At 39.3% G+C, this 21,482-nt stretch overlaps 1 protein-coding gene across 1 annotated transcript in view; it reads right to left on the bottom strand.

The window, feature by feature from the left end:
- LOC126355490 (uncharacterized) overlaps positions 1 to 10,122 on the bottom strand; it is an 89,577-nt gene extending 79,455 nt beyond the window's left edge. The window contains exon 1 of the mRNA XM_050005807.1: positions 10,103 to 10,122. Coding sequence (XP_049861764.1) covers positions 10,103 to 10,107 — 5 coding nt within the window. The 5' untranslated portion in view covers positions 10,108 to 10,122. The remainder of the gene's footprint in view (positions 1 to 10,102) is intronic.
- Between the last annotated feature and the right edge of the window lie 11,360 nt (positions 10,123 to 21,482).

The raw sequence follows: 21,482 nt of genomic DNA, 5'->3' as shown, positions 1-21,482 counted from the left end.
GAATTTTCAAAATTGGAGATAACTTTATTAATGAATGCTTTGTATTTTACACTTGAGTCATAAGTATTATAAACATTTATCTAGTTCATGTCTTTGAGTAATTTCTTAAATTTCTCAATGTTTGAATTATTTGTTACCCTCCTGTACCCAGATTAAATAGATTTTTTTATTCTGAAAAGTTTCAACGTTTAACACAAGATGCTGCATGTCATGATCAGATAGCCCATTTACTATGGGTTTTGTGATATGACTTTTATCCCTACATTTGCCCGCAAAGATATTATGAATAGCAGTCTCTGAGCATTTACATATCCTAGTAGCAAAGTACACAGTAGGAACTGAATTGAATGGTAGTGTTACTGACTTCAATAATTGTTCACTGACAGGGCTTTTCAATAACGCCACATTAAAATCACCAGCAACCACTATTCCTTTTTTTTAATCATGAAATGAGGCAACAGAGATTCCAGATTTTTTATTAAGAGTTTAAAATTTCCTGAATGTGATCTGTATATACCTACTATTATAAAGGACTTATTATGAAATACTACTTTTGTTGCACAAGCTTCTAAGTGCTGCTCTGAGCAAAATTTATTAATATCAATATTCTTGAAACCAAAACAAGTTTCTGAAAAATATGGCAACTCTCTCTTTCTCCATATTTTCTCTACAGAAGTAAGAAGCTAACTTGACTCCTGTAACATTTAACATATCTATACCAGTAGTCACATGAGGTTCAGAGAGGCAAATTATACCAACTGGTTTGCTCAACTCTAATTCTTCAACACAAATAAGCAACACATTAAGCTTACCCCTTAGTCCTCTGATATTCTGATGCCATAACGATAACTGATTTTGTGTACTGGCTGAATTACAACTGGGTGAACCTGCTGATAGTGTCAACAGAAGACCTTGTATATGATCCAAGCAGCCGTTCCATCTCTAAATTAACTCACCTAACAGAAGAGTTTAAATGAGGCCTCAGAACAGACACAAGCCCAAAACCAGTATATCTTTACCAGGTCACTCTCAATTGAATAATTGGATTTCCTGTCTATGCTGTTGTCTGCCCCACCCACTATCACCACGATGTCTTCCTTTGTGAAGTTTTTGCAAAGCGAACCTACAAGCTCTATCACCTGACCCAGACTTGCACTAGGTTTAAAAAATCTTGTGACTTGGTAACGTGACCCAAGTTCATCGTGCAACACTTGGCCAACACCTCTGTTTATTTCCCCAATTCCCACACCAATGTGAAACGTTAAGAAAACAAACTGCATTATATTGTCATCATTAGAGTCTAGAAGATGGCCGTAACGACTAACACTCTTCAACAGCGTGAGGCACTACACTTACCAAAGGACGGTATCCCAGAACGTATGATGAGGCGAGTCCTGAAAGTACTTGGGTCTGCGGAAGTTATATATAGGCGCATTTCGCTACTAAATAGAACCGGTTGCAAATTATCAACTTGTGCAAGGCCAATATGGTTTACAGTATCTTGTATCATTGTCTGCAGAACGTTTCTGCATTGCCCTTTGGAAAGAACAGAAGTAGATACGAACTGTGCCGATAACTTGGCACTGCCGTATAATTACTGTCCAAGTGCATATTCTCGACGCTTTCATGGCATACGATAAAAAACACACGACTCCTGATGTGCAGGGGGCAGAGAGGGGGTCGGTGGTTGGGCTGGGGCGGGGAGGGGGGGGGGGGGGGAATTGCCAGACTGCGGCAGCGCGGTTCTTTCCGTCCCTTTACGACGGACCTGCACCTACCTGTGAACATTGTCAGCAGATCATCAGTAGGAAAGCTGAGTGAAACTACTGTACTTCGACGTGAACCAGGCTGCAAATAAATTCACTAATCTACGTTTCGGGATGTTCTGAACCTTAGGTGAACAAGTATCACTGCCAAGCCCGTGCTAGTTTTAACACAGTCACCCACAATCCCTTTCACTCACGTTAGAAAGTTTCTGGTGTTGCAATTCCATAAAACGTACTAGCTATAAAAATACTGATTGTTTTTGATTGATAATGCTCGCCGAATATTAAGTCTGTCAGCACCAAATGCAGTCACAGCTTTTAGCCACCGACCTGCTCAACATGCTACACGGAATACATGTATTTTCTGGTCACAAAAATCACTTAAGATTCCGAAATTTCTACACGGCCATCGGAATAATTATGTGGTCCCTTTACCACACTTCTGATGTATGAAACACTGCTACATCCGGCAACTTATCGTTTCCATAGGAACTACTACCACATACGTCCGATCTGTTTCATGGCTAGGCTTCCACTCTTCTCTATAACACTCTGTCTTCTCTACCTGCAGAGAAAGGCGCGCGAAGAATATTGCTTTACTATTGGTCAGTTTACTCCACAGCCAATAGCAAATCAACATTCTCCCGCGTCAGTCCGCGCTTTTCATCCACAACGAATCGCAAAATTGTAAACCTCACGACTGCACTTTTTACAGACGTAATTATCTAATATGCTGAAGTTTTGTTTATGCATAAAGTTATTTACTATTGTTATTTATACCTGAATTAACTTTCCCTTTACCATGAACTTACTTCACAAATCTATTCTACAAAAATCCCCTTTGTTTATGTCCATACTTCGAAATGTCCCCACACTAAATCCTACTACATAACTGATTAAAAAATATTTTCATATTAACATTAATCCACACTCACGCATCATTCATACTGCTAAAACACATTTATAACATTTCACACACACAAAAATACATAACACTTTAAGAAAGTACTAGAACAGTTTATGAAAAACGTTCTACTACTTTAGTGCACTCTACTGGGCACGGTCGAAACTAAATCAGTCCCCTGTCCAATACTGTCCTCTATCGGCTGATACATAAATTACGTGCGCATCCAGTCTCGCGTTACCATCTGTCACTCTCCAGCTCTGAGGCACATCTCCCACTTAACCGCCTCCAAGGCAGGATCGTTATATGGCACTACGCCTCAAGACGGCGAGCACCCCAGGAAGCTTAGTTTTCGTTGGCTAGTTACGAGTCTGGCGAACGCGCCGTTCATAGGCTGGAGTCTGTATGATGCAGTTAGTCCGCTGTAACCGTTTAATCTCAGCATCCGCAGCGACCACCGTCCAGCGTGGTGGCGGATCATTGTCTATCACAGGACATTTGGTTTAAGATCCCGGGTCGTAAACATAGTATAAATCTCAATACAAAATACCCAGCGTAAAAATTTGCTACGTTCCAATGGGGAGAACACTTTAATGACAATCGCATGTCATATTAAAAATAAATAAATTCCCTGTACATGTCCGCTAACCCAGCCAAACATTTCTCTTATTAACACACACCATATGCTATGGGACTTTAGAGATCGAGCCAAAAGCTATTGGTAGAAATTCATGTTTCTGAGAGGTGGCTGAGCACGCACTTCTATAGCGAAATAATAGTCGCCTCTCAGTACGCTCTTGGAGACTCTATTACGTTGGAAGTTCCTGATGATTTGCACTCTAGTGACACCTTCTCGCTCTGGATTCACCTACCACACATACCTGTTCCCCAAATAAAGCCACAACGATTTGTGCTTTTGTTAAACGTGACAACATCCAGGTGTACGTCTGCGTATCTCCCACACGATGCTCCACGCCACTGATGCAGCTAATTCACGGCCTTCAGGTCAAGAATGAAGCCAATCTTTCCCCTGGTGCAGCACACTATGGGTGGGCGGCTTAAGTTCATAACTGAGCTACCGAAGTGCACAAACTTACAGTTAGAAACCGCAATATGATTAGAGTTATTTGAGAAGGCAAGAAGAAATAATGACAACAGTCCGTGAGCACCATAAACACATTTTTTAAAAGTGCTCAGTGGCTGCTTTCTACCATCCGTCTACCGACCACATTGATGCGGCCCGCCCAAACGTACAAAAAATTGCTTCAAATGGCTCTGAGCGCTATGGGACTTAACATCTGAGATCATCAGTCCCCTAGACTTTGAACTACTTAAATCTAACTTAAGGACATCACACACATCCATGCCCAAGGCAGCATTCGAACCTGCGACAGTAGCGGTCACGCGATTCCACACTGAAGCGCCTAGAACCGCTCGTCCACGGCGGCCGGCTCCAAACATTCTCTAATGTACCAACTTCGCCGCATCAGTCTGGCACTTACACACCATGTCTTTCATTATGTGTTGGATAAACGATGTCGTTCTTCCCCTTGAGTGTTTGCCTTCCACGTCTTCCTTTGGTAGCGTGGAAGTTATTTCGTGATGTGTTAACACACCTCCTATAACCCAGTTTCTTCTTCTCCTTAGGTTTCTCCACACATTTCTTTCCTCGGATGATTCTCCATAAAACATCCTTGCGTGGTATTATTACTGATCACAAAATTTTTAGCATCTTTCTGTAACACCATACACTAGAATTCTCTTCGGTTCTCACCCATTTACAATTTACTTCTACACAACGCCGTGGTCCACATTTGCATTCGCAGAATTACCTACCTCGTATGAAAAAATATATTTGTTGCTGCCAGACTTCTTGAAGCAAGAGACGACATATTTTCCTGTGCATATTTACTTTGTACATCCTTCTTGTCTTGTCCGTCTTTCATTATTTTGCGATCAAGGTAGCAGAATTCCTTCACTTCGTCCATTAGGAAATCAATTTTAATGTGAAGCTTAGCGATTATATAATTTTCTTAAGACACACTTGTGTCAAGACAGCAACATACAAATAACGGCACTCGCATGCGAAACATAAATGCACACAAGAGTCTTTATTTGGAAGTTTTTCTTTTCAGTTCATAATGCAGTCTGAAGTATTTCAAAGTATAAGCCACCGTTCTATATCAGTAATCAATAGCGCCACCAATAAGTAGCAGAAGAAATTGTTTGCAGTTAAATTGCTATTCCTGTCACAGCCCTTTAATATTGGTGGCAAATATTCTATGCTTAATCTATTATTTGGTTCAAATGGCTCTGAGCACTATGAGACTTAACATCTTAGGTCATCAGTCCCCTAGAACTTAGAACTACTTAAACCTAACCAACCTAAGGACATCACACAATACCCAGCCATCACGAAGCAGAGAAAATCCCTGACCCCGCCGAGAATCAAACCCGGAAACCCGGGCGTGGGAAGCGAGAACGCTACCGCACAATCGATTATTTCAAAAGCAAATTAGTGTGTTTGTCAAAAGGGAGCATGGTAGGTGAAGCATTTATTGTACTTGTACGAGGGCTACAGTATTTAGATAGAAACTGGCTTTTTCGTAACAACTCTGAGACTAGTAGTCTGTGGCTACCTGTTCTTTGCGGCAATGGCGTGTGCTCGGTGTGCACCTGTGAACATCCTATAATGACCGCTGAAATACTTATGTTGGAATATTTATATTATGGCCTTATATGGAGATACTAGAAGAAAACATGTCACTACGTAATAATTGAGGTAAAATGACTCCAAAAGTTACGAGAAAGGAGATGTACATTTTTTCTGCCACTGAAATGCGATGTCACAGCGAGTTCCAGCTAAATGGTGATTACTTGTAAAGTGCAGTTTCTCATTAACAGCTATCATTTACATTCCAAGACTGTTGAATTAAAATCGGTATAAACAACTAATTTCTTTAACGACTTATTTCCACAACCTTACAACACAAACTAAACTGACGGGAAAAAATCGTAATACCAGGAAGGAGTTGTCGACGCTAACGAAAGTTCGATACGATACTGGAGTGCTTGTGTTATTCCAAAAACCGATGCAAGGTGCCTTCGAACATGCATGTGCCGGCCGCTGAGGCCGAGCGGTTCTAGGCGCTCAGTCCGGAACCGCGCTGCTGCTACGGTCGCAGGTTAGAATCCTGCCTCGGACATGGATGTGTGTGCTGTCCTTAGGTTAGTTAGGTTTAAGTAGTTCTAAGTCTAGGGGACTGATTACCACAGATGTTAATTCCCATAGTGCTCAGAGCCATTTCAACCATTTGAACATTCATGCATGTCCGAAGGAACAGCCACTGCGGCGACTACGGCTGTTATGAAATAGATTAAAAGTATTCGCAGTTACGAATAGGACAACTATCAGCTGTATAATGGAATGACTACAATGAAAATTTGTGCCGGACCGGGCCTCGAACATGGACTTCCAGCTCATCGCAAACGATCGCTTTACCATTAGGCGATCCGAGCACCGCTCACGTCCAAACCCAAAATTCCACATGTCTGTTGTGTTTTCTGATGATAGCTGGTACTGCCTTGGTGCCTATAATGACTGTGTTGTGGATAAAAGGAGGACAGCCGAGGGCCAGCAACCAACCTGTCTTCAAGCTAGACACACTGGACCCTGACATGTAGTTACGGTCTGGGGAGTGACTCCATATGATGGCAGGAGGACTATGGTGCTTATCCTACCAACAGAGACTGAAAATTTGTAAGTAATTCCACAGCCATCATTAAATTGACTCACCAAGTGAAGCAGGCACGGAACCCAGTGCCACAAACTCACGTCTTACACCTGTAAAACACAATTCATGCACGTTAGCATGTTTTCATTCAACAATCTGGCAGTTACACCTGTTATTAGTGTACCAGCATTTCACGTTTGCAATGGCTTACCTTGCGCTAGCATTAAACCCCGATCTTACAATTTTAATAACTTAAAGCCTTTGTTGACACCCACATACGTAGGGATAAATGATCATCATAACAAAATAAGAGAAATCAGAGCTCTAACGGAAAGATTTAGGTGTTCCGTTTTCCGACGCGCCATTCGAGAGTGGAATGATGGAGAAGTAGTATGAAAATGGTTCGATGAAACCTCTGCCAGGCTCTTAAGTGTGAACTGCAGAGTAACCATGTAGTTGTAGATGTCCTGCCACGTCCACGGTTTTGAAGCAGCAGTTCAATACTAGCCCAGTGAACAACGAAACAGTTGACTACTTTCAAGAAAAGTTGTGCAGGCTGCAGCTAGCAGGCTGTGATGTACAGTCGTGGACAAAACGAGCGAGACCCCTCGCCTTCTCGTAGTGCTGATCCGCACAGCTTTGAAGTCTGCTACACAGCATAATAGGCAAGGCGACGAAGGGCTACCAACATACTACGCACAGGCGTGAAATTGGAAACTATCCGAATTTTGTCAGACTGTTTTCAGTCATGTGTAAAACTATATTAATGCCGATTAGTGTGTTAAACACAACACGTAAATATAAGATATAAATGAGAGAAGAACTAATTAGGACGCACTGTACCAATAAAAATTAATTTCAGCTTATCAAGATAACATAACTGTTTTAGTAAGACATAGTACCCCAGATCGTTACGAATTAGCAAAATACTATGCACATTTGGCCGCGAAACGGTCTGTGTCAACGTTCGGACCGGTCATACTGGATTACCGTGTTTTAGAAGTGCGATCATTCCCATTGCTCGATAGCATAAGAAACACTTCGGCTAATGAACGTTTCCTGGCTGTGGCGAGTCTAATGGAGAAATCGAAACATTGTAGAATTCGTTTGACAGGTATGTTGCCGTTTATTTCCTGGGGTGTTGCCGAATTATCCTACTAAATTTACTTGCTAATAACAGTATTTTGTTATTTCGATAAACATCCCGAATGATTATCACATAAGCGTGACACAAAAGGTAGAAAATTCATGTTTTTGAGTCCAGAAAGCTCTATGCCACAGAAACTGCAGATCATTTTGCCATTTTCATTGCGAAATTGCAGGCTTATTCATGTCTGTGGTAATAATAGAGGGTTGTTTTTGCCTGGGTGGTCTGCTTGCGTAGTCTAAGGTGCTTGCTACTGCAAGGGAGGTCTGGTTTGTTTTCGGTTTTAATCTTGATGGAGGTAGATAGACTAACAGTAAAGCAATTTTAAGAAATTCTCGCGCCCGCAATACGTTTTTTTTTTTTGCTACCTTTATCTGTACCAGCACCCTGTAGATGTCAATATGCAACTCTTGTAGAATTTCATACTTGTTACAGCCTACTTTTTCCGCTTCATTCAGTAACTGAATTGACTTGGGGACTGAATGATTTTTAGCTGAATTTCGTTATGAATCTTCACGCATTGCTAAATTTCCACACTTTCATGGTGGGTCAGCACCGGTAATCCAGTATGACTGGTCTGAACGTTGACACAGACTGTTTCGCAGCCAAATGAGCATAATATTTTGATAATTCGTAACGATCAGGGGTACTTTGTCTTACTAAAACAGTTATGTTATCTCGGTAAGTCGAAACAAATTTTTATTAGTACAGTGCATACTAATTAGCGTTTCTTCTTTCATTTATATCTTATATTTACGTGTTGTGTTTAACACGCTAAACAATATTAATATAGTCTTACACATGATTGAAAACAGTCTGACAAAATTCGGATAGTTTTTCAATTTCACGCCTGTGCGTAGTATGTTGGTAGCACTTCGTCGCCTTGCCTGTTATGCTGTGTAGCAGACTTTAAAGCTGTGCGGATCAGCAAAACGAAAAGGCGAGGGGTCTCGCTCGTTTTATCCACACTCTACACTGCTTGGTTTTACAGATCATCTGTGACCCTCATTCATGTCTTACAAACAATAATAGTCTCTGAATTGACTCGTATCGAAACGACACCCTATTGCTACATTTGCATCTGCTACAGTTATCAGAATTGCGACTGACTAAGTAACTCTAGTATTTATAGAAGGGAACGTTTTGAGGACGAAGATAGTAGAGAGAATTGGCCTTAGGAAATATCGCTCGAGAAATCTTGAGAAAAATAGCAGAATACAAGAAACCAGAAGAGAAACCTTGAAGGGAAAGACGACCGTGAGTACAAATCTAGGTCCTTCTGCAGAGATGACACAAGAAAAGCGTTAATTTGAACTTTAAATTGAATTTCCTGAAAATATTGTTTTTTGAACTTTATTTAGCTTTTTCTCAGAATCTATGAAGGTACGAATTATGGAATTATGTGCATTTATTTCTATAACCCAAATAAATTTGGTCACGAACTTAATTTTCTATAATCTGGAGTGTAAGCTGAGATATGGAGCAAAGTGCTTGGCATTTTGCATGAATTCTATTTTACAGTTATAGAATTATAATTAAAATTATTGAAATACTCCTACTCTCCTTATTAAGAAATCCTGATGAGAGAAGCTTAATATACTCAAAGAGATTAAACAGAGAAAGTTCTGTAGAAATCTCATGAATAGTTTCTGAGAAAGCGATAAGTTTATTATATTCCGAAAATAAAATTTTTAAATTCCATAAGTTACACGTATATAAACCAAAGAACTTAACAATTAATGTGTTAATGTCATGTAAAGCTTGGTACAAAATTTCATTGTCATATTTCATAGTTCTAGATTTGTTGGATCTTTTAAATAGTGTGAGATTTTCATGAACGTCCCCCCTTAGGGAAAGTTTGTAATTGTCAGGAGTTATTTTTCCGTTGAGACTGAAGTGTAATCGTTTAAGTATGACTTATCCACTTTTTATTTCCATATGGTCAAATCCAGTAACCACATCACTAGTATTCCTTATGTGATATGGAGTTACATTTTTTGCGACAAAATCTTTGTGGGTAATAACTCTTTTTTATACCACACACAAATCAAAGAGTCTTCAGTGTACAGTATAGGAGCACAGTCGAAAGACTAGTAAGCAACTGTTGGTAACTTATGAACAGATAATTTTCTGGAAGCTTCCAAGACTGTCTGTGATTCAGAATAGAAGTTACACACATTTCCGCCTTTGGAAGTTAGCACAGATCAATGTTAGTTAATATGTTCCACAAATGAAAATATTTTAAATTTATTGTGGAGATATAAGATGTTTATAAAAAAGAAAATTCGTTGTTTTTCAAAACATAGACGTTGACTTATATAATCAGCACATTGTATGTTGGTAAACACTAAATATTATTTAAAATTGTTCAGAAGTGATAGTATTTTGACTTTATAAAATAAAATTTAAAACAAAGCTGTAATTTAGATTTCTTATTGCATTTATAATACTACTAATTTTATAAAACAGCCATATTATCTAGAAACTTGTAAGCTGTGATCTCAGAAGATTTTGCAACACGTGTAAGCTTCCCTTGTCGGTTCCCACTTACTTCATTGTCTGTTGACGTTCTTCGGTATCCAAGACGACTTCCTTTCATCCACCGCCTTTCATCTGGGAGGCTACTTTGAAGAGTCGAAAGAACCATCTTGACACACGCTCCTCTGATTTTTAGCACACCTACAGTATGAAGTCACTGTTTGAATGTGTACGAATCGTTGATGGTTTTGTGGGGACCTAAACCTTTCTTCTTCACCGCCCAGTTTGTCACAGGTATCTGAAATTTCTCTAAGAGGTACTGACGTGACATAAACTTTTGGAAAGAAATGCCAGCACATTTTCCAGTTCCTGTTCGGGACCACCTCTGGGAAACCCTCTTCACATTTTCACATCTCACAACTATTGCAGCGCTCGTTTTAATATCACATAGATGCTATGATGTAGTTTTTCCGTTTTATTTAATTTAGGATTCAGACAAAAGGAGCTGTAACTGCTGCCGCGACAGTGGAAGTAAAAAAAAAAAAAAAGGAAATATGACACTTGCCACACTGCAAAACCCAGAGCTTGAACTGAGGTGTTGTAAATTGCAAGGAGGGGAGGGGGAGGGGACGGAGGAGGGCAGCATGTCATGGCGTAGCTGCTACTAGCACCTGGTATCATATCAACTAAAGGAAACGCCGTACTTTGTTGTCAAGGAGGTACAAGTTACACCAGTTCGTAGTCAAATGTAAGCAACAGCTAAGGAAGTAATGATTGGGCTTGTGACAGCACAATAGAAAATATTGCTGTGGCCTCGACCAGCTTCGATTTATCAGAATACTGTAGTCCAAGTATCTAGGAGGAAATTGGTGAGTTTAGCCTATTTGAATTGCAATATAGTGAAAGTGTAATGCGGCAGTCGGCAAACTGGCATGATGGGTATTAGACGCTTGGATATGCAAATTATTAGCGTTTCAGCGCGACCACACAAGTAGGCTGAAGTAACGCAATCTTCATTTTGTATATAAGAAAATATTACCCAGTGGGTTTCTTATTCTGAAGCGCATTTGAATATTAATTCTTGGTGGAGAGTCGGTGTTACGCTTTGTGTACGAAGAAATGTCGGCTTTCGCGAGTCGGAACTCGACGGTGACCGGATCACAACCTAAGGAAACAGCTTCTCACGTTGTTTTCAGTCCCATGACGTCATGTGAATACGTAGTGGATGGATTAGCAGGGTCATGTTCGACGCTATGCAGTAATTAAACGGTCTCAAGCGATTTGACCCCAGGGGGGTTGACATATTGTTTGCTAGTCCGTGAAGGATCTTAAGCTCGAGTACAGTTTTCATGTTGTAGTAGTAGATTTGTTCATCCATAGATCTCTTTTTGGAAGGATATAGGACGTGTCAAAGTTCAGATCAATTTAAAATAAGCTAATTCATATACACATATATTTACAGAATTCTAGTTAGAGACAATCATTAGATTTACTGCTGCTATACAATACTTTTCTTACAAAGAACTTATTAAATAATGTAATGCCACATTGTTCACTCATATCTCACTATCAGTCACTGCACACACTATACGCACATTGTTTCATAACACTTCTATCACTACACACATACACACACACACACACACACACAAACCCACTTTGGTGATTCTGGGTCATTTTCTGTACCACAACTTCCCATTTGCTATCCTGAAAACCTGAGTCAGCATCCCTCCATAATGAATTACATGTTGAGCTCAAAAAGAGGAGAGGTGTTAGTATTGTGTTATGCATAGCTTGGGGGTAAGTATTTCTAGAACTGAAAGGGGAAAAAGAAAATAAGGTGAAGGTGCTATGTGGAATGTTGGATGTTTTATAATCATTATTATTATTGTTAATTATTCATTTTTATAACATTTTTTATCAACCCCCTACTCTCTTTTATCTCAGTAATCTTCCAATGTATAGAATGTATTGCATAACAGGTACTTTTTAACTGCCCTTTTAAATAAGTATATTTTTGCAATTTCTTTAATCTCGTTTGCTAATTTATTTTACAGCTTTATTCCTTGATAGAAAATGGTGTTTTCAGTTTTATGTTTATTCTTTATTGGTAAATGTAATTTGAGTCTATCTCTTACTGCATGGCCATGGACAGAGCTGTTTGTGCAGTAATCACCAGTGCTATTTTTTATATGTACATCTGACTGATAAATGTATTCACTTGGAGCAGTTAAAATCCCCAATGTTTTGAACAGATCCTTACAATGAGCTCAGCTAGTATTTTTTGTTATTATTCCTATAGCTCTTTTCTGGAGTTTGAAAATTGTGTTCATATTTTGTGCGTTTGTTCCCAAAAAAGAATGCCATAGCTATGAATTGAGTGTACATGTGTATACAAGTAACTAAAAGACACTGCACGTTACACACTAATGACAGGATTCTAAGGGCATAACATGTTGATGACATTCTGTTTAATTAGCCTGTGGCACACTCATCTTTATGAAGAGCATCAAGTACAACTTCTGTTAATTCTACTATGGCTGACTCTGTATTTTTACCACTCTGGAAATCAAACTGTGAATCGTTAAACGATTGTATTTGTTCAGGTAATCCATTAATCTATCTTTCATAATTGCTTCTATTATTTTGGAGAATGCTGACAGCAGGGAAATGGGCTGGTAATTTTCTATGTCTTCTGCATTACCTTTCTTAAGCAAAGGTACTACTCTTGCCTGTTTAACAGCTCTGGAAATGTCCCTGATGTGAAAGATTCATTTATTATATTAGTTAAGGGGCCCTGTATAGTACCTATGCATTGTTTCAGTACACACATTGGTACTTCATCTAAGCCTACTGACATTTTTTTAGTTGTTGAACAGTTTTATTGACTTCATTCTCTGTGGTTCGAAATATCATTGCATTTAGTGCAACATTATTTACAGGTGTTATAATTGCTTTGGGAAATTTTTGCTGTAACTTCTCTGCAATACTTGAAAAATGTTCGTAAAACAATGCCAGTGGGCGGCCGCCATAGATATCAAGTTCGATCGGCTTCCTCGAGGCAATAAAATTTGTAGCCTCTTAGAACCCTAAGTCTTGCCACCCAGAGCATTTGTCGTCACTATATGTGCGAAGTTATCTGGTAAAAACGCATGCGTTTGGAGATATTCGGGTTCTGTACCTGCTCATGGTCTGATGTGGGTGGCTTGTCACCTACGTATCACATGAGCCGTCTCTGCAGCCAGTTTGTGTCGCACAGCGTGGCGGAGATGTTGCTGCTGTTGTTAAGTGTTCTCATTCGACAACATGGGGATGAGCATAAGATTCATTTTCCAAATGGAATCTTCCAACCACGAATTGTGAACGTTGGCGTCTGGCCTTGAATTAAGAGCTAGGGAAACGCAATATCTGTTTGACTTGCCATCTTCGTAAATATAAAGGGCCTAACGGCATATTGATACTCCGAATTGTGGATATACAAGGTATTACCTTATAAATGCAATCTGAAATCAAGAAGCATTTGTACAGTTTGTCGTACCGAACGAAATGGCACTGGTCCAGTGGTGGGTTTTTAACTTTACACCTGGAGTTGGTCAAGACGATACTAAAACATACAAATTATAAGATCACTTGATTAAAACTTAAACTTACGACCATAAAACATGTCCACAGGGATATCATCAGTATTAGTTACTGTCATTGAACATTAATGCATCATTTGATACAGTACTAGATACTAGTGTCCTGTCACTGAGTCCAACTGGCTATAAGCTTCTATGCAGGGTTTTGTGTAATAAAACCGTCGCACTATTGACTCTGGAGAGAGACGACGCTGTCGTCTTGGGCTGTGGTTGCTGACTGGGCTCAGAGGCACTGGGCTCACAAGGGGACCATACATACGTCTTACCCTCACCGATTTGATTCATGTCGACAGGGTGTGCAGAGCATGTGTAGGATTTCAACTTATTTACAGAAGAAGGCGCAACTCTCAGCCGCTTTCGAGAAAATAGAGTTGGAAGATTTTAGGCATGCGTGTTTATACTATTCTGTGTCGCTATCGGACAAGAAATCGGCGGCCAAGTCAGTAAGTGCTTAGTTTCAGAAGCGCAATTTCTTTGGGTCAAATTTCGCTGCATGTACTTCTTTTTATTCAAACGTAACAATAACAACAGATATATTATTGATGCCCAGACTATCAGTATTTAATGAATCATTTATTATTTGCATAATATTTATCCTGAAAAGTAGAAAACCAAATTGTCTATAGGAGGACATTGTAAATAAATGAGGATACACGACTATTCTGAATAAAATCAGTACAGCCTTTACCTTGACTTTAGGGTACCTTCATTTGTGACACAAATGGAGCACGGCATGAATCAGGATGTTACTGATCGTAAAAACACGTAAAACATTAGTTCTTGTGACGTACAGCACATATAATGAACCAAGAGTTCTTGCATGAGCATGGTTTTTTCAGTGTCTCTACTGCAAAACAAACTTCGTCTCTGTTCCTAAACGGTTCTCGGTCATCACACGATTTCGTGGCATACTACACATATCTGATCACGTCACCGAAGATTGGTTCAAGTACTGATGGTGCATGATTTATTGAAATTTTGTACAGGATTCTCCTGAAACTCTCTCTCTCTCTACATTGTTCGATAATGTACGAACAATTCTGTGGTCGCTTTATAACGTTTTTCGCGTACCTATAAAAAAAAGTTGCAATCTGCATTTACAGAGTACATTATGGAGGAATTACTTTTACATTGTCCGTTGGCAGGCCCTCTCTGTCTTGAAAAATTTCCTCGTACAAAACTAGTTTCGTTTGCTATACCCATGAATCGAGGAGCAAAAGAAGTTGGTCTTCTCTCAGGTATGGCTTCAGGACGTCAATTACAAATTTCCTGTATGGTACTATTGTGAGCTTGCCAGACTTTGAAGATGTTACTGCAACGTGTTTGTATTTGTGTGTTTATTCGTCAGTTGATTTTCTCACTCTTGGTCCAAACGACCCAGTGGTCTCTTGCACGCAAACGAAGATCGTTGGTAGCAGTTTTCCAGATAAGATGACAACATATTTTGAGGTATACGAATTTGTCACATTGCAAATATCATTTCACTGCACAAGTACCACACTTGTTCAGCGTTCGACGAGAGTTCTTTCATAAGTTGATTGACGTTGACACCCTAGAACAAGAATATAACGAGAAAATTCCCAACTAACTGACATTCACAAAAGAAATGTATGTTTACTTTCATATACTTAGTCACTATTATTATTATTATTATTACTATTATCATTATTATTATCATTATTATCGTTGATTGTTATAATTATTTTTATTGTTATAACTATCATTGTACTACTGTTATAATCTCAATTTTTTTTCGTTTGACATCAGTACTGCATAATACGTTAAATGTTCTTAATGTTATTTAGTAACTGTAACTCGTTCAATCTGAGTATGCCTGGTTAGGTGTAAGAGAGGGCCTGAAGGCCCTAATCATGCCAGGTAAAATAAATGCATAAATAAATAAAATAAACAAACATCCACAAATTAGTACCGTTTGGTCTATAAAATATTACAGCAATTTATGTAAGTCAATGAGGTACTTTTGTGTGTAATACCTGTTTGATCAATGTTGATAACGAAATCCTTGTCGTATTTTGGTATGAGGGCTCGAATCTCCATTCTGAAATTTGCTGCTGCATCAAGAACCTACTGAAGTTAAGCGTTTTGGATCTCAAATGTGATTGCTTTGACGAGCCTGATATATTCGTTTGAAGAACATTTCCCACGAGCCAGTAGCTTGAAAATTTAAATCAGGAAATTGTCTAACAACAGGAAGAGCCCAGTGCTCCAGGTTTCTCGTAGTCACTTTCCTATTACATTCTCGAGCTTCTATGAAACAGGTTCATGAATCAGTTATTTTAAGTTGCTCATGCCTTCTTCCGCTTTTTTATATGATCTTCTCGTATTTTCAATTCTTTCATCCTTTTGAGGCGTGAAACTATCCTACGAAGAGTGGCCCAACTCCGCCCTACATGCTATTTAGCTAGATTGACGACCATAATCTTGTAATATTGCGTAACGGAATAGCTGTCCATTTTCGACTGTTTCTCTGCGGCCTCGTAATAGCGTGATGAAGATGAAGCCAGTTCTGCAATTTCTTCAAACAAGGCTCATCATCGATGTTACGGTGAGCAGTTAGTTTGTCTTGTACCACGAGTTGTTCCTGGGCAAGGAATTTCGAAAATTCTGAAACATATTTCTTCTACAATTTCCATGTGCTCTTGTGTTGCTACTGCAAAAGGCTTCGAATTGATGAGATTGTTTTGGAGAAGGAGCTGTTCACTGTACAAAAGTGTTCACTGTACACAAGTGTAGTTTTTAACTGTAGTTTTGAAACTTCACTGTAAAGCGATTCGGTTTCACAGTGAGGTTCAAGTTGTCTTGCTGTCGATATATCAGGCACGTCAATACATTTACTCGTAAAATCGGACACGCTGGAGCGTTGACATGTAATTGCTTTGGAAGCTACCGTACGCAATTAAAATTTTTTTGTGTCTGTAAACTGCGTTTCATTACTATCTCAATCAACCGAAAGTTGTTTGAGAACATGCAAATATTTCAGGTGGATCAAACCTAACTACAGGATTAGTGGGACAATGGGCTCATAGTGGGCCGAAATGAGACTGCAGGACTACGGTTATACTGCTAAAGTTCTATCAAAACGTTAGAACAAAACTCGAATTTTCAAGGTGAAGATTATGATATCGATAAATGAATCAAAAAATAAATGATTCCTTAGATACTGATAATCTGCACAGATAGTAAACGAAAAATGGTAAAGAAACAGTGACAGGAGCGAGATTCGATCCAGAGTCCTCTAAGTTGTGGAAGTGTTTATTCGCTCGGCTATGGATTGCGTGGCTGGTAGCGACCTAACATTAGTACATATGCATGCTAAAAATATTCAAACTCTGTTTTCTCGAACACGGTTGAAAGTTGTGCCTTCCTTTTTACAAATCCTATCCATGATCTACACACCTTATGAATATGAATCAAATCGGTGAGGACAAGTACGTACTGCCCCCTTGACGCGAACTGAGTGTGGTGGCGTAAGGAAACTGGGTGTATCTACGTCATAGCCTCTTTTTCGTCGTTGCTTCTGCTGGTGGCCATGTTTTATGTGGTTCCTTCGCGAAATACCTACCTCGCGTTGGCACTTCGCTCTTCGGATGACATCGCACAGTTTTCAATCATTACGTGTATCCAGTGGTAATATTCACACGAAAGTGAGTGAGTGGTCGCGATGCGATGAAACTCATCAACAATTTATACAACACACAATGTCGATTTCATGTAATCTTTCAACAAGGGGTCCATGGCGTAACACCATCATCGTTCACATAGAACCAAAACTTAGCTGCATATGTTCTGAGAGATGTTCGTTAACCATGTCGGATGTGGGCTCGCTTGAACCAACCCGCAGCTCCAGCCTATAGGCTGTCACACCACCTTACGGACGATGAAATAGTAAAAACTCTATTATAAGTTATGTGGACTTTTATGATACACGCAGTGGAATAAAACAACTTAAATTTAACCTTGGTCTGTACAGCACTTTTGGACATTTACAAATTTCTTAAAACACACATTTTAGAACGTCCACGAATTAGTAATTTCCTGACAAGTTCACACGTACTGGCTAAAGACGAATTAAGGTGTGTAATTACATATCTAACCGTACAGTAACAGAGAAAAACACTTTTCTGCAAAATACTTCTTCTAATGATTTTTCTATTTTCATTTACATTATATTATATATTAAATGTCAGTTTCATCTGTTTTTCTATATTAGTGAATGAACGAAGCAGTGTGGAATCTATGTGACATATGAATACTAGAAATTATAAGTATCTGAGTGTGACAGCGTGGGAAAATTGATCTGTATAGTATTGACCAGTTATATATGTAGAGAAACGTCGTGTACTAAGGTGGCAGTTTACGGTCCTGGAGAAACAGGAAGCGTATTTCAATAATTCAGTCATTTAATGAGGGGATTAACTGATTTTGTTTTTTATTTGAAAATTATTTTTGGTACAATTGGTCTTAAGTCCCTTTATAAAGCAACAGGTTCAAAATGGAAAACGTAGGATGCAGACGAATCACGAAAGCATACTGCGTGCATTTGGGTTCACATAGTAAGAGGACAGTATTTTCGAGCTCAATAGTAGGGCTTCCACGACTGCTGTAGGCAGTTAAGGAGGAGTCAGTGCTCGGATCTTCTCGTGGTCTCACGTGTTTGCATTCACCATTGAAAAAAATATTGAATTTCAAGTAACCGTGAGATTTAAAAGATCGTGGAGTGTATGAAAATATTAACAGACTTCCATGTGCAAATTCCGCGTTTTCTCTATAAAATGAACTTAATTTCGAATAACTAATTACGCGTGGCGTACTGTGCAACTGCAAACGGGAACTCATAGTTGAAAGTGAACGTTCGTAGAGCACTGAGCGTGTATTCGAGCCACAGACCCTCCATGTGTAAATTGGTGTAAGCTTTGAAACTAAGCTGATTTAATTTACTTCGCTTGTTTAGTAGGTAGCAACACCCGACAGGAAAAGACTTTGTACCGTCACCCGTAGTCCGACTAGTTTCGATTTCAGTTTTACAGTTGAAAAACAATTACTAGTAGCTTCAGGGAAAGCTCATGTACTGCAGAAGAAGTCACCACAAGGTTAGTGAGACGTTCTAGTGTATGCTACAGAGTGTGCCGCCAAAGGACGTTAGATTGCAAGTTCCAAACCCAAAGCAGCCACAACGAATAATTTCCTATGGAGATCTGCCTAATGGATACTATTTTCCACTGTCGGAACACGCCATGCTGAATTTGTAGCAATCAAAATACTGCTTGAATTCGCACTAAGAAGACTCGAAACTTCCGTAAACGCCATCGACATCAAGTCACAATCTTTTATGAATTAATACCATAACCCACACTACCAACTTAATTTGATGTTAGCAAAAAAAATTATCAGTGCACCAGGATAGATGACCTCTTGTCACTAGAGGGCTCCCTCAGACCAAATCGCAAAATCATATCTTGTGCCGAAATTGCGTTAAAGACCTCTGCTCTGACTGGCCGAAGAGCCAGTCATCTTCCTGAAGAAGTTAGAGGTACGACTGCAGCAGAGGGCGGATAATTTATTAGAACAACTCTTGTCAGCTAGATAACTTGCTCAGAGCTGATACAAAGACCGCTGAACATCCCTGAGTCATGCATTAAGATATCAGCTGATTAAGTTGTTTGGTTTTTTACAGAAAATGTATGTTAACATTGTACCCTTTCCATATCATTGTCCACTTTGTTAAGCACAGCATTGTTCAGATCAACATTATGTCAGAAGATCACGCAGAGCTTTACTCTGTCCTTTCGAATACAAACTTCATTCTAAAATCATATTTTGAAATATCATTTCATAAGATTAGTTACTCTCCCCATTCCACTCTTTGAACCTTTATCATCACGAATTATCACATGCCCCATGTAGTAGACAACATTTTGAATATTCCAGAATGAGATATTCACTCTGCAGTGGAGTGTTCGCTGATGTGGAATTTGCTGTCAGATTAAAACCGTTTACTGAACGAGACTCTGACTCGGGACCTTTGCCTTTCGCTGGCAAGTGCTCTGCCGACCGAGCTACCCAAGGAAACCCGCGACCCGTCCTCACAGCCTCAGGTCTGCCAGTAGCTCGCCGCCTAGCTTCCGCTTCACAGAAGCACTTCTGCGAACCTTGGAGAACTAGCACTCCTGGAAGAACTGAAGCTATGAGTACGGCTCACGAGTCGTGCTTGGATTGCTCAGTCGGTAGAGCATCTGCCCGCAAAAGGCAAACGTCCAGAGTTTCAGTTCATTTCTAATCTGCCAGGAAGTTTCATATGGACGTACACTCCTCCGCAGAGTGAAAATCTCACTCTGGAAACACCCACCAGGCTGTGGCTTAGCCGTGTTCCCGCAATATGCTGTCTTCCAGGAGTCTTAGTTGTGCAAGTTCCTAAGAAGAGCTTCTGTGAAGTTTGGAAGAGAGGAGACGAGGTATTGTTAGAACTGAAGCTGTACGGACAGGTCGCGAGTCGTGCTTAGGTGGCTCGGTCGGTAGAGCACTTGCCCGCGAAAGGCAAAGGTCCCGAGCTCTAGTCTCGGTTCGGCATACTTTGTTAGTCTGCCAGAAAGTTTCAATTTGAATATTTATTTAGAAAAAGAAACTACCTTAGACGCTATCTGCTTCCTGTTGGCTGTTGTGTTTTCGAGAAATCTACATCAGAATTGTCGAGATGCGAAGTATTTAGAAATTTTGACTATTGACGGATAATTGTTTCTCTTCAGTTGCGTATTTAATATATAGACAAAAGTTGTACTGAAACCAGTTCAGTTCAAATTACGTTCTGTTCAAACGTTAGTGTACGAGTTTAAGGTTTCTAACAGTTTGAGGGTACATAGTTTTGATCATTTGCAGACTTTCTATAGAATGAGAGGTAAAGATGCGTTAAATTAGATAAAGGTACACATAGTAGGGAGCTTACATATGTGGATCTTGTCTGTCAGGATAGTTTGATGGTATTTGTGGTAATACGTAATAAGATAGATGGATTTCTCGAAAGAAAAATATCTCTGCGCTAATTTTAATAATACTGTAAGTCTTTTCCAGCCATTTCATCCACAATTTTGTGTTCAGTTTGTAAAATTTTATGTTGTGTGTCGATTGTCGATTACTTCATCACATAAACTTTGTAACCGTCTTTAAATAATTATTGAGTGAATGTGTGACTTCGGATTTTGTGCAGCTTACTTTACTTAATAGCGTTCTTTAAAATAACTCTTCTTTTTAATACATTGAATGACTGAACTTATGATGCATACATAACTGGAGTTATTGTGTAGCGTGTGGAAACTGGAAGTAGCGTACTTATTCTGCATTATTATTAGCAAAAACTTTATACGAATTGATTGGGCAACTCAATGCCCAATACCAGTAAAGGAATACAGTCACAGCAAAACACATTCAGCACCTTAGGCACTGAATGCTTTCTCCCTGTTCAAAACTGATAACTGTTGTCCCTTTGCACATAATAAATAAATAAATTTGTCTTACCCCTAAAGCAGCAACGGAATATCGAGATATATCCTGATCTCTCATGAAGAAGAACAGAATATACTACCTACAAGCTCAACGGTGTGCAACGCTGGTCGTAATACTTTGATATGTACGTGAAGTTCCTCTGGCTGCTAATAAAAGCATTTAAGAAAAATTCAGTGTTTTTGGAAAACGGGTGACCTGGACAGGGAGGCGGTACTGATTTGGAAGAATTACTAACAATTATCTTTTCAATAGTGAAATTGTGTTTGAAGTTAAACTTGGCTTTTCTAAACAACT

The sequence above is a fragment of the Schistocerca gregaria genome, chromosome 3 (assembly GCF_023897955.1).
Source record: "Schistocerca gregaria isolate iqSchGreg1 chromosome 3, iqSchGreg1.2, whole genome shotgun sequence".
NCBI lineage: Eukaryota > Metazoa > Arthropoda > Insecta > Orthoptera > Acrididae > Schistocerca > Schistocerca gregaria.
Note: the sequence above shows the minus strand (reverse complement) of the source record. Positions and strands in the feature narration are given on the sequence as shown.